At 34.2% G+C, this 13,936-nt stretch overlaps 1 protein-coding gene across 1 annotated transcript; it reads right to left on the minus strand.

Moving 5' to 3' along the window:
- Positions 1–6,053: 6,053 nt before the first annotated feature.
- LOC140744997 (protein takeout-like) lies at positions 6,054–10,329 on the minus strand. Its single transcript, XM_073076736.1, has 5 exons — positions 10,241–10,329; positions 9,437–9,653; positions 8,548–8,678; positions 7,665–7,817; positions 6,054–6,280 (listed from the first exon to the last, which is right to left on the minus strand). The coding sequence occupies exons 1-5, from the start codon at positions 10,305–10,307 to the stop codon at positions 6,129–6,131; spliced, it is 720 nt and encodes a 239-aa protein (XP_072932837.1). The 5' UTR covers positions 10,308–10,329; the 3' UTR covers positions 6,054–6,128.
- Between the last annotated feature and the right edge of the window lie 3,607 nt (positions 10,330–13,936).

Raw genomic sequence — 13,936 nt, forward strand, 5'->3', positions numbered from 1 at the left:
TAAGATATATTTTTTATATTAAGGGATACGACTAAGAATCGGAGCTATGCGAGCTGAGCAACGCAGTCGGTATAACATTTTCATAGCATATCTTTTTGGATTACCTTATCTTCGTAGCTTAACCTCGACTTTGCACAATTTCTGATGGAAAGAAACCTTAAACGGTTAATGGTGACAGGACTATGGGGTCAGTCAGCTACCGCACTCGATGAACAAAAATCAGTTTCTGATTTGTGACTGGCTCTGTCGGAACTGGGGTAATTTGAACTGGGAACTATTTAATTGTATGGATTTGTAAATGAAGGTTTGTAGGCATCCTAAGTGAAATATATATTATAAAAAAATGTCAATTCGATTTAGTGCTTTTGATGTTCGGAAACACTGTATATATAAAGTCTTATTGTTTTGACCTCTAGAACCAGGTAGTGAGTTATTTTTAAATATACGTACATATGCAAAGTAAAATACAATGGCAAGGTAAAATATTTATACCTATAATCTGCCAAAAATGACATTTTTGAATAAGATGTTTGTAAGACAATATGAACCGGTCTTGTGTATTAAATAGCTCAGATGTGCTCGTGTGTAAACCTTACCTTGAAATTAAGAAATAAATAATTGTAAAAAACCTATAATTGATTTCCCTGATGTTGTTCAAAGAACGCATTTTTTTTCTTACCCAGATAATATATTTTTAAGTTTATGTATCTACATAAACATAGGAAAATAGATGTGTTTTCTATTTTTGTTTTGTAAAAATACTAATAGTATTGTCATAATAATTTCTCTTAATTACGTCGTCGACGACCCAATACTGCCCTTGCTGGGCATGGGTTTCTTATGGATTTAGAAGGGATTAGGCCATAGTCCACCGCGCCTGGCCAAGCACTTATCATCATGCGCCTATGATAACTTTTTAGAACTCTCTGGCTTCTTCACGATGTTTTCCTTCACCTTTATAACGAATAAATCTGTAAAGAATCTCTAATACGCACATAGCTGAAAAACTTTGCGTGCCTGACTCAATTAACGTCAATTAACATTTGAAGGCATTAGTGTAACCTTATCATTATATTGTTAAAATAATATGTCGAGATACCAATTACATTTAACCAAAATTATCTCAATGTTCTTTGCCCAACATATTTTTAAAATTTGTCGGTTTTTGTTGACAATTTTTTCAAAGCATGTGTGCTTATTTCGAGGGATCTAAACATAAATAACAAATAAGAATATATATTTTGTATTTTTGTCTGAATGAAGCAATTTTCACTGTATTAAATTATATTTTATTGAGAATTTCAGGATACTATCACTTAGGATACAAATAATATTGTGAGAACCCTCACAGAATGTTTCAAAGTTAGCGTAAAGGTTAACGTACATGCGTTTGTCGGGGGTAGTTCTAAAAAACGCTGAAAGCGGACTACGCTCCTACCTACCAATTTCCTTTATCTGCTCTTGCTATAAAAACGTTCGTAACATTTGGTCATTACGCTCTTGATTTTGATGCGTCTCGGTGCACGGATCGCTGTCTGTTTCAATATCCTGTCCATGTATTTTAAATAAATGACAACACATTTTTAATAAATAACTTAAATTGCAATAATTGTGGTATGTAATTACTCACTTGATACCTATTGCTATTAATTATTTTAATTGTCATGAAGGTACGATTATTTATTTATTTAAGTACCATTTAGCCATTTTAATTACTTACTTTAAATAGGTTATTACATTCAAGAACACTTTAATCTTAAATGACATTGATATATCTTTGTCCATCCGTTTTCCTTCTAAATCCACGAGATTTAATATTTAGTTTGTTGAAGTTTAAAGTGTGTATGTTTTAATTATTTTACATTTGCATTTTGTTCTCATTGAGTTGATTTTTTAATAAATATATACAGCACTACGTGCGTTGCCGGAATTTAACTCACACAAGCTCATTTCATGGTCCTTAATCTATACAAATTCATAAATACTATCACACATATTAATTACTGCTTAATCCTTTACTAACCTTCGTTCATCTATGTTTAATCAAATGGGACTCTGGTGAACCTCGTTATATAAGTCATGAATGTACTTATATTAGTAGTACGTATATTTGTGAAGGTGGTAGAACCCTTTGTGGTTCGACTCCGGCGGCACCACCGCCACACCTATTTCTACCTAATAACAGCAGTGTTAAGCGCTGCTGTGTTCCGGTTTGAAGGGTGTGGTAAGGGAGACAGACTTTTCCGAGGCGTTCCAGCTTAGTCCTCAGGGGTAGCGGCGCATCTGTGGCCGACTTCAGGTAGGAATATCTAATCCTATCTGGGGTTGATTACAGATGTCCATGGGCGGCAGTAGCCACTTACCATCAGGTGGACTGCATGCTCGTCTGCTACTCTTATATTATATATAAAAAAAAAGAAAAAAAAGAACTCGATTAAAAAAGTTATCCATGGATGGCATTGACCACTTGCTATCATGTGGACTGCATGATTTTCTCGTTGGCTACTTTTCAATCTTATAAAAAATCCTCAACATTCATTATTTCACTGTTAAAGCAACTATCATTCATTTCTCATTCGCACATAACATTTAAAATCAGAGGTCTGTGCCTGGGATTCAAAACTCTGACTTTCGTTTGGAAGACCGAGTTACAAACTAGGCTTCTAAACGTCGCTTTATGTAATTTATTTAATTACTGCGAGAAAATAAGCTGTTAATTTTATATTATGAAACCACGTGATGAACACTTATTCTTACGCTGTTTGTCCACTACACCGTCACCGAGCCGATACCGACAACGAGATATCGAGACGGGCCGATTTTAAGTTTGCCGATTTTAAGATCATGCCCTGGGAGCGGCCGTGCTCCGACAGTCTCAGTTCGGAGCTTGTATATATGCAGGATATGTAGAAAACTTCGATAGCGTGATTCAGAATACTCGTGGCGCCATCTCTTGTCAAATAGCGGGAGGTCGCCACATAAGTATGTAGGGATGACGGTGCTCGGGTGACGGACGTTCGGTGGACAAGCTGCTATTATAAATGTATGAACGCTAGGTACTTCGGCGCCGTCATTAATTATCGGTATCGGCTCGTTATCGGTGGTTGGTGGACAAACAGCGTAAGGGTGTTTAATATAAATAAATATAAAGTGTAAACAAGACCATAGGTAGCGTTTAGTGTTGTATATTGTATAGGGATGGCTATCAGGTCTAACTGGATATTACTTGTTATGTTTTCCTGTAAATACCAGCTTAACATGATATAAATCTGCGTTGAATAAAGTCAGTTTTGCTTGTTTTGTACACTTAAATAAATAATAGCTGCAACACTTTTTGCGTCCTATTTTGAGCACGATAGGTACTCGTACTTTACAAATTATTAAGGTCTCATACAAGGTTGGCGAGTGCTAAGTAGTGATAACAACTTGAACATACTACTTGAAGTGCCTTCCGAATTTTGTCCCAAGAGAGCTCAACTTTAGGTACTTGAAGTTTTTTGATACTGGTAAAACCCTTTATGGTTCGTCTCCGTAGGCACTTCCGCCACACCTATGTATTTACGTACCTTAAAACATCAGTTGAGTGCTGTGTTCAGATGTGAAGGGGTGTTAAAGGAGACATACTTCTCCAGATATTCCAACTTAGTCAATGCATCTAGGGCCGATATGTTAAGACCTTTTGGGGTTGATTAGAGATGTCCACGGGCGGCAGTTACCACTAACCATCAGATGGACTACAGGCTCGTATGTTGCATAGTATAAAAATTGTAATTTGTAATTATTGAGTTGACTACATTTGTAAGTAAGTACTTTGGTTAGTAACCAAAGATTTTGTAAATATTGATGTAATAAGTCTTAGTCATCGATTACTCTTACTAACAGTTACATAATATTTTATGACAGTGCAATAACAAAAGTACATAAAATAATGCAAAATTGCGTTGTTTTAATTACTTTAGTTAAATATTTCAAGAATTTTAATGTTTTTGTTTTAAATAATAAACACAATGTACATTCAAAATATATTTAAAATGAAAATAATATTAAAATGTAATAATTTTGTTTACGTACCTATATTTAGTTTTCTTTGTTTCAAATGTTTTTAGTATTCATAAATTGCATTACAATATCCGTTGTACTCTTTATTAAACCACTTCATGTGTAAAATTAATTGCAAAAAAAAATTAACAAAAAAATAAAACCGACTTCTATGTCACTACAAAGTAAAAAATAATTGAAATAAATGTTGGTTTAGTACATATTTCTGAATTTGGCGCTCATATTGAACATGCTGTTTACGCTGTTATCAAACGAAATATATTGAGCGCCGACTTCAGAAATATGTACTAAACCCAACCTAACCTAACCAATTCAATACGAAACACTATAGGCGAGGCTTTATGAGATACTAATTATTGGCTAGGTTAGGTAGGAACAGATAAGTAAATAAATCAAACTAGGTGGTAAAACTCTGCTAGTGAACCGGTCCAATTTACCTTAATTCAATAGTTAAGAAAAGAAAAAGGAGTTGAAGTTCAAATTTTTCATCATATGTCTCTGTCTAGCAACTTCATTACAACAAATGTATATTCTATATACTTTACATGGGAGGCACATCTGCATCATCAGGATTGAAAGAATTGAAGGTCATATCTTCCATCATATGTCTCTACTCATGACCTCATCATATATTCGTAAGCTCCAAATGCCTAACTTGTATGATTGAGGCAGGAGGCACTTCTGCATTATCAGAGTTGAAGAGTAGAAGGTCAAATTTTCCATCATATATCTCTACCTATCAACCTTATTGAATATTCATAAGCATCAAATGGCTAACTTGTATGGTTGAGGCAGGAGGCACCTCTGCATTATCAGAGTTGAAGAGTAGAAGGTCAAATTTTCCATCATATATCTCAACTTATCGATTTTATAAGTATCCATAAGTTCCAAATTCCTAACTTGTATGGTTGAGGCAGGAGGCACTTCTGCATTACCAGGGTTGAAGAGTTGAAGGTCAAATTTTCCATCATATCATGTTAACCTAGATACTCAATGTTAATTTTAAGTTTCATGAGAATTGAGTGGGCAGAAGGTAAGTTGTCATGAAATATGTAAAAAGCAGGGGTAGTGATGATGAGTTCCACCCCATAACTTAAATTCTAATCATCAGAGCATACTAATGTTAAGGTAGGAAAGTACCGCAACGAAACTCCCTTTCATATGAAAAAAAGAAAATTAAAATTGGTTAAGAAATACTCGACTTATTCAAGTTTATATGAAATCGGGTTTTTCCAATTTTCCGGGAAAACTGGCGGAAATTTTCAAATTTCCTCGAAATGGGACCCCCTGTGAAACTAGCCACATACAATGGTGTATGAATCATGTCGATCGGTCGCGGCATCGTGAAAAAATCGCCGAACAAACATAAAAATATATATATATATATATATATACGGTCGAATTGAGAAACCTCCTCCTTTTTTGAAGTCGGTTAAAAAGAATTTTAATTGTTTGGTTGGCAACAGATTTGTCCAACAGTTGTGTTACAAAGGTGTCATGTAAAACAAACTATTCTATACTGGATAATTACAATTTTACAGTCATCTATTTTATACAGTACTATGCCGAAATTTGGTAACACTGCGTAGCATTCGTAGCAGTTGGCTAGTAATAATTTTGATGGTGATTACGACAGTGGCATATTTTAACAAATTAAAATAAAACAATGATATCATTTATTTTCTAACTAAATAAGTCTATTAAATATAAATAAGTTTACGTACAAGTTCAGGGTTTAGCAATTTATTGATAGACCCCATGGTCCGGTGCGAATGGTATATATATTAATCGTCAGCCATTTTGCCCATAGTATGTGTATCAATATATTGTTATCCTACAATTTACATGATGAATAATATAAGAATCGAAATGAGTTTCCATTTCATCTTACGTTTGATGTAATAATGATATAAGTAATATCTTCCTATAATAAGTAATTTAGAAGACGAAATTTTTCTTATGTACAATTGATTTTTTGCTTCGAAAATGAGACTTTCTCAAAATATTTTTTTCTGGGCTCACGATTGAAACTTATTTCAGATTTAAGATTTTTATATCCTACCCTTGATTTAGTCCAAAGCTAGGTCTTCGATAGGAATATGGGAGAAGAATTTCTCAATATTGTGTAATATACTGTCGATGACAGCCTTGATCACTGGGCCACCGACCTCCAGAATGATTTCGTTCCCACTCTGCGATATCACCTCACGGGCAGCTTGGGCTGTAACATAAAGTCAAGGCGTTAAATTTCTTCGCCTTCTCATTTCTTCTTTTGAAGGTGGTAGCACCCTTTGTAGTTCGACTCCGGCGGCACCACCGCCACAACTATTTCTGCCTTATAACAGCAGCGTTAAGCGCTCCTGTGTTCTGGTTTGCAGAGAGTGGTAAGAGAGACATACTTTTCCGAAGCGTTTCAGCTTCGTCCTCAGGGGAAGCGGCGCATCTGTGGCTGACCTCAGGTAGGAATATCTAATACTGTCTGGTGTTGATTATAGATGTCCATGGGCGGCAGTAGCCACTTACCATCAGGTGGACTGCCTGCTCGTCTACTACTTTTACATTATATAAAAGAAAACATTTAGTAATTCGTAGTGTGACATTAGTTGTTCTATTACTATACCTATTTCGGACTTATATCATCAGTGTTGCTTTGTTGTATCTGGCCGAGAAGACACGTCGACACGGCATTATCGAAAGTAAGACAGACACTTATGCAAAGCGTTCCAACTTAGACCGTAATTGTAACGCATCTGTGACCGACTTTAGGTAAATTTTAGATATGAGGTATTCGTTGTCGTCGATAAGTAACTGTTCCGTTTCTGTATAATTGTATACTTGGAAAAGTGATAAAACTCGTAGTATCCATTCATACGTTGCTACGTATCTTTACACAGCAGCGATAAAATGCCGGCAAGCAGTGGTTAAGCGTGAATAGCGTCGCTGCAACTTCTATTAGATTTAAGACTATTTACAACGCAGCTACAAAAACAAACAGCACAAAGACGTATTTTTAATTACATTACAAAATGTGGTCCCTGAATATAATCTGCGCATTTTCATACAAATTTGCACTGGCCCATGCAGTCGTTATCGTGGGATTGTGGTACGTGTAAATTGTCATCGTCAACCTATTTTTGTCCCACTGTCGGGCAGTGTCTCCTCTCAGAATGAGAAGGATTAGGAAATAGTCCACAGCGCTGGCCAATTGTGTAATGGTAGACTTCACATACGTTTGAGATTTTTTTATACACATCTCTCAGGTATGCAGGTTTCCTCACCATATTTTCTTTTACTGTTTTAAGGAAATGATAATTAAATTCTAATATGCACATAACTTTGAAAAATAGGAGTGCGTGCCTAGGATTTGAACCTCGGACCCCTCAAGGAGAGGCCGAGTTTCTAAACCATTAGGCTATCACTGCTTTTGTGTAACTTGACGTGAAGTGTAGCGTATTCAACTTAGGATTCCGTTTTGTTTACAGTTGTTCCATAAGTTTACTAGGCGGCAATTACTACAGCTGTTAGCAACCGTATCTGGTAAACGTCACGTTACTTCTGTATATGAAATAAACGAACGATAAAGAATTTGAGTACAGTTTAGGTACCTAAAACTTCATTTCCATTGAAGAGATTATCAAAAACGACGTCGGATTTGTCCTTCAAATTAAAGGTATGTTTCCATCCTTTGATTTCTATGTACGGTACATCCCCTTTTTTCACTTCAGTTACGTCTAAGTTAACATTGAATTCAGCTTTTCCTGAAAAAAAACACATATCTTCTGATTACATAAAATACAGATGCTACAACATTAAATACATAGTTAATTGTATCAGGCGTTACTTTGCGGAAATCCATTCTATGAAGTTAAGATTAAAACTACTTCGCAACAATCCGCTACAAATATGTATGATGGTATCTATTTTCAACCATGCAAAAAGACTCACGACTAACCGTCGTAGAGTCAACTTACCCTGATGATGTTCCGTTTTGTAGTGAAACACGTGTTGGTGGTGGTATGTATGGTGGTGTATATTTTTAATATCTTGCATCTGCATGCATCCTTTGAGGGAGGGAGAGTGGTACATACAGCATGATTTAAATTATATGCCATCATACATATTTGTAACGGATTGTTGCGAAGTCGTTTTAATCTTAACTTAAAAATAAATACAACTAGAGTAAAATTCACGCTTTTTGATAATTATGAAATTTTACGTGTTTTTTTTTGTAAAAATAATGTCCCTTATTAATTGTCCATCCTTAACGAATTGTAAAATTTAAATTTTTGGTAAGCTATAATTAGTAGATTTATACGCATAAAACTCTAAAATTAAAGGCTTTGAAAACAATGACCAGACCCTATTGTAACAAAGTGGCTCTTTTGCGTGTTAGACTTTTAGCCTTTCCAGTGACGATCTAGTTCTTTAGATTAGATCCCATTAGTACAGCTGGTTTCATAACCTTAGTTGTAAAGTAGTTATACTTACTAAGTGTTACATGGACGGGTCCTTTTCCCTCCATAGGTAGAATTAGGAGTTGACCCTTCATCTCATATTGGCCCTCTACTTGACACGAACAGAGGAGCTGCAAGAAAATGTTGTTCTTGGACTTGTCTCGTCTGAAATTAGAAACATTCAATATCTATATATATTTAAAAGAATGTTTGTCTGTATGTCCTTTATATAATCGTAAACTATACATTTGATAATGTGATGATCTTTAGCAAAGTTGTTGTGCATTGAGCCCAGGAAGGTTTCTGAGTTAGTACGAACGAATTTTCGACCGATGGCGCCACTATCATTCTAATGAAAGTACACATTTTCAGTTACATGTATGTCATGTTATATTTATTAAAACGCAGACGAGGCCGTGAGCACTACTAGTATGTAAATAGAATTTAAATATCCGCCTCTGATTTTAAAATAGGAAAATATATTTTTAATTGATTTTATTTATATATTGTTGCTGCATACGACCAATGCGGTGGATAATACAGGCCCCTCTTACTCTGAAAGTAACGTGTTGACGACAGTATAATTGATATGAAAACTAAATAAAATGTTTCATTCCTTGTGTGGTATTTGTAACTATTGAATTGAATTTAAGGGTCCCTTTACGAGAAGAAACACAAATCTCTTTCTTTTAATGCTTCCATGTTCCATGTTTTAATTCTTCCATGTTTGCAAAAAATTGCATGGTGTTGTTTTTCTTCTTTAACATATTTAATAATATATTTTCAAGGTACCAAGAATAAAATTCCTTCGGTACAGGTTAAGTTTCAGATTTTGCTACAGTTTTTATTTAGGTTATCTGTATTGGTTAAAACTGCTGCTTTGCATAGTTTTGTTAAGACTAATTATTGATACTATGACTTACTTTATTTTCTTCGCAGTGCAATCTTTAATTCCCGTGACAATAACATCTCTTACTATTAGCCGTAGGTTTGGAGAACTTGCATCTATCTTCTTCAATTTGATGGGGTCCAGTGCCTCCATCTGGTATTCTGGTATACCGGCAGCGATCACAGGGATCAGCTCTTGCGCCGATTGCCTTGCGCATTTGTGGTCATCTGACTTACATTTTCTTACTGACACTGGAAGTAGAATAAAAATGAATTTTAAATCACCCGTAGTGGATAGTTGGCCAACAATGGAATTTACAAAATTGAGCATTTTTGTTTTGAATAGAATTATAAAGGCACTTTGATAAGCAAAACAGATTATTGTTTATTTTACTCATCTAAGTAATGGGAACTAAGTTTTCTGGTTAGATATTTAAGTACGGAATTTAAAAGTTCAGTTTCCGACGCCGATAACGTTACGGTTACACCTATTCCTGGTTTAGTAATAATGTTCCTATATTCTGGTATGAACGGAAAAATCACTTAGGAACGCATCTTTGGATGACCTTAAATAGGACTTGAAACCTAGTTGATGGATTACACACAATGACATTTACCATCAAATAGTCTGAAAAATCGCATTACACTTTAATTTCATAAAAAAAAAACATTTTCCTAAATTCTATTGAAACAACAGACTTTCAATATAACTTCTAATCTATCTAGAGTACAATGTCCATGGATGGTAATCCCATAAAATCAACCAACAGGGTCTATTTGATAAAAAAAAAGTGATACATGTATCGTCTTAGCGGGTTTTCTATAATTTAATGACATACCTGATCCAACATCGGAAAAACAAATAACTGCCATTGCCGTCACCGCTAGAAGCTTACGAACAGCCATCTCTGTTAGTTTATGTTACGACTGAACGTGTGTTAGATGTACTAAGTAATATATACCATTAAGTATTATAGAAATAATTAAGGTCAAATGTCTGTCTGTGATTACATACAGGTTATCATTTTCAAAGCTTATTAAATGTTGCATGACACAAAGTAATCATAAAACAAGTTTTTCTTATTCTTGTTTTTCTTCTTATTCTTCTTCTGCTAATTTTGATTTGGACGGGTTCATTGTCAAATTCTAGAAATTTTACTTGTAATAATATTGCCTTTAATTCTTTTGTGTTTCATTGCTGGGTACTTGTCGTCGCTTCAAGCTGAGAAAGGTATGAGACGATCGTTTTACTCCTCTGGAGTAACACAACGCAACTGTGGTTGTCTTCAGGTGGAATCTCTGCTCCATGAAGTATGAAGTTGTTTAAAGACGTTCTCGAGAAGCAATGATGACTTCTGGTCAGGTAGATTTCCTACACATTTGCCACATTGATCTTGAATCGAAGCAGTAAAAATTCTATCTTATCCACGGATCAAATTCAACAATATACGATTTACAAGAATCTTACTTCATCTGGAGCTTCTTTAGACGTTTTTATCTTTCAAGTATCTTCTTTTATAAAACGCACTAATACACAAGCGCTGAATAGAATTAAGTTAGTTCTTAACCACAAAATATTTAGCTTTTGTATTTAAAATATGAGATGAACGTACGCAAAGCAGCGTGCAAAAGTTAGTTAAAAGATTAACGATTAACCAATATCATCAAACTGGTTTTTATAACTCTATAGGAATTAACACTTCTAGCTCAACGTAAATATTTTTAAAAGTTTAACTTACTTTGCTATGGTATTTTTTATCGATTTAGTATTTTGCTTCGGATATCCGACAATCGACTCTAACTGTAACAAAGTTGTATATGTTCTTAAAAGCAAACTCGCGTATGAATGATCTCTAACATCTAACATTTAAATGTAAAAATTAACAGGTCACGTCACTTGGAGTTGGAATCAAAATGGTGTATAATTAACACAATTATCATCAAATAAAAAACTCTACTGCCTCAAAAATAAAGCATATGTCATTCACAAAACCATTTAAAATCGAACGACATCTCATATACATAAGTACTACATATTATATAGTATAAAGTACGTTTAAATTTGGTAAAATTTTCTGGGGTTCAACTTCGGCGGCACCAGCGCCACACCTATTTGTCTCATAACAGTGTTAAACGCTGTTGTGTTCTGGTTTGAAGGGTGTGTTAAGGAAGTCCTCAAGAGTGGCGGCGCATCTGTGCCGACCTCAGGTATCTATCTAATTTAAATATATCGGGGATTGTCGTACATGTCGTTTGTTATACAGATGTCCATGGGCGGCAGTAGTCACTTACCATCAGATGGACTGCATGCTCGTCTGTTATTTCTATATTATAAAAAGGTGGACTGCATTTTTGTCTGTTAGTTCTACATTGAATATTAAAAAAAACGAACTTAAAAATATACATAGGTACATAAGCTCAAATACATTATCTTCCGCAGTCAGATAAAAATTGCTCAAGACAGATCTTTGTTTAGTCTAATTAGCCGTCCTAAACGGTGGAAGCCTTGCCTGTTATCTTATTTGCATAGTCGAATACAAGAAAACCCTATAGGATGGCTATTAGAACTTCCGTTTCATCAGGACCCCAGTACTAATAGGAATCCAGTATAATTGTAACCTAAGTCCCATTTAATATCAAGAGTATAAAGTAATATAGTATAGTAAAACAAGCTTAGTATACTGAACTAAGTATAATATTTATCGTTATATTTGTATTATGACTATATTTTTGAGTAATTCAAGAGTAGATGACTGGAAAATTAGTGCTGTCTCACTCGCACTGGATTTGCAACTTTGTTTTCATGTTAATTATACTACAAAAGAGTCGATAAAAGTAACCATGACCCTGAAATATAATTATAATATTCACATAATTTTGCATATAAAATCTTTTTTTTTATTTACTAGTATATGCACTTTGTTGACTTTGCACGGTGACTATCATCTGACTCCGTAAAACAGGGATTCTGAACCTTTTCAGCATGGACGTATTAACATATTTTATGTCCTCTCATTGACCTTTAAACATTTGATAGTATAGTCAATACCAGCAATGGTATGAGAGAGAAGCGTTCACTCTGGATACCAAATATCAAGGCAATCAAAAAGGCTATTAATCTCAAAACAATAATCTTTGAAGTAATTCTGAGTAAGAAGGTCCTCCTATGCCTGGCTGGAAAATAAACGCAAAACGATGTTTATACACATAGCCCTACTTTAAGATTCCCTGACTCGTGGGTGCCATGAACACAGAACTCAGAACAGATATTTAAATTCATGATTGAGATATCTAACTGGCCGGGTCTCGAACCTGGGACCCTTTGAGCGTCAGACCGGTATGGTCACCTCTCCGTCACGTGGGCTCGCTATCACGGGCTTTATAATTTTTTAATATTAACTATAACTTTTTACTTATCTATAACTTCAAATACATTATTTTTACACAATACTCAAACATAGAGATGGACAACAGTTTTATAATAATATTATATATTATATAATTACCGCGTCCTAGAAAATTAATTGCGAGAAATATAAGAGTAAATATACATATAGTAGTTATGAAATCATTGTCAATATTTGTTTATTGTTCATCCATTATTACTTTATAGGTACATCAAACAAAAGATATAAAATAACTATAAAATATCTTATATTTTTTGTAATTTCTGTACTATATTTATATAAAAAAAAGATTTTTAATGGGATTACATAAAAAAACCTTATAAATACCTGCAAACATAATTCAGTAAAGTAATATTTTTGTCGTTTATATACTCCTTCTTAAGTATAATATGCCATTGGTAATTCAATTTTTTATCGACTCTGACCTTTTTATATTTTATTTAAAAACATTTCTTAGAATTAATAATAATGTGAATCAATCACGAGTGAGAACGTAAACGATTTGTTTTCTTATGTAAATGTTTCTATGTCGTGTAGTACTAAGGGACGCGGTATAAATTAAATTTGAACTATAAACCACGAATTGTACCCCGCGGTCTCACCTGCATTGCAATGTATATTCTATGGATTTCTTCATGGGCTTTATTCTTTATAACACCAGCAAGCTGTCAATAAAACTTCCCTCACAATCGGTCTGGGAATTAGCCGGAACAAACAAAGAGACAGACAGGTAGACAGACGCTAAATTGTGGTGAAAATATGTAATTCGACTAACGTAATTTATTAAAAATCTTTATATTTATTTTTGAATAACAGATCAAAATTTGATAATTTCTAGTAGGCATACATTGTGAAAATCGGTCTCTGGTGAAGATGAACAGTTTACGTAGGTGAAGTTGCTACACCTATTAGTTTTATAGCACAAATATTTGTGCTTCGTTATTATTAAAAGTATCTATAGGAAAATAATTACCATTTAGAATATTTACGATGGCAAGAATACAGAGTGATCTCGAACTTTGACCGGATCATAATAAAATTGTTATTACCGGTAATAACTCGTATATTGTGGATCGAAGTTTTAACATAACATTAATATTATAAAAATTAAAAAAAAAACTTGTGTAT

Source organism: Epargyreus clarus, unplaced genomic scaffold, assembly GCF_041222505.1.
Source record: "Epargyreus clarus isolate Ecla_fem2 unplaced genomic scaffold, WU_Ecla_fem_2.2 ptg000009l, whole genome shotgun sequence".
Taxonomy (NCBI): Eukaryota; Metazoa; Arthropoda; class Insecta; order Lepidoptera; family Hesperiidae; genus Epargyreus; species Epargyreus clarus.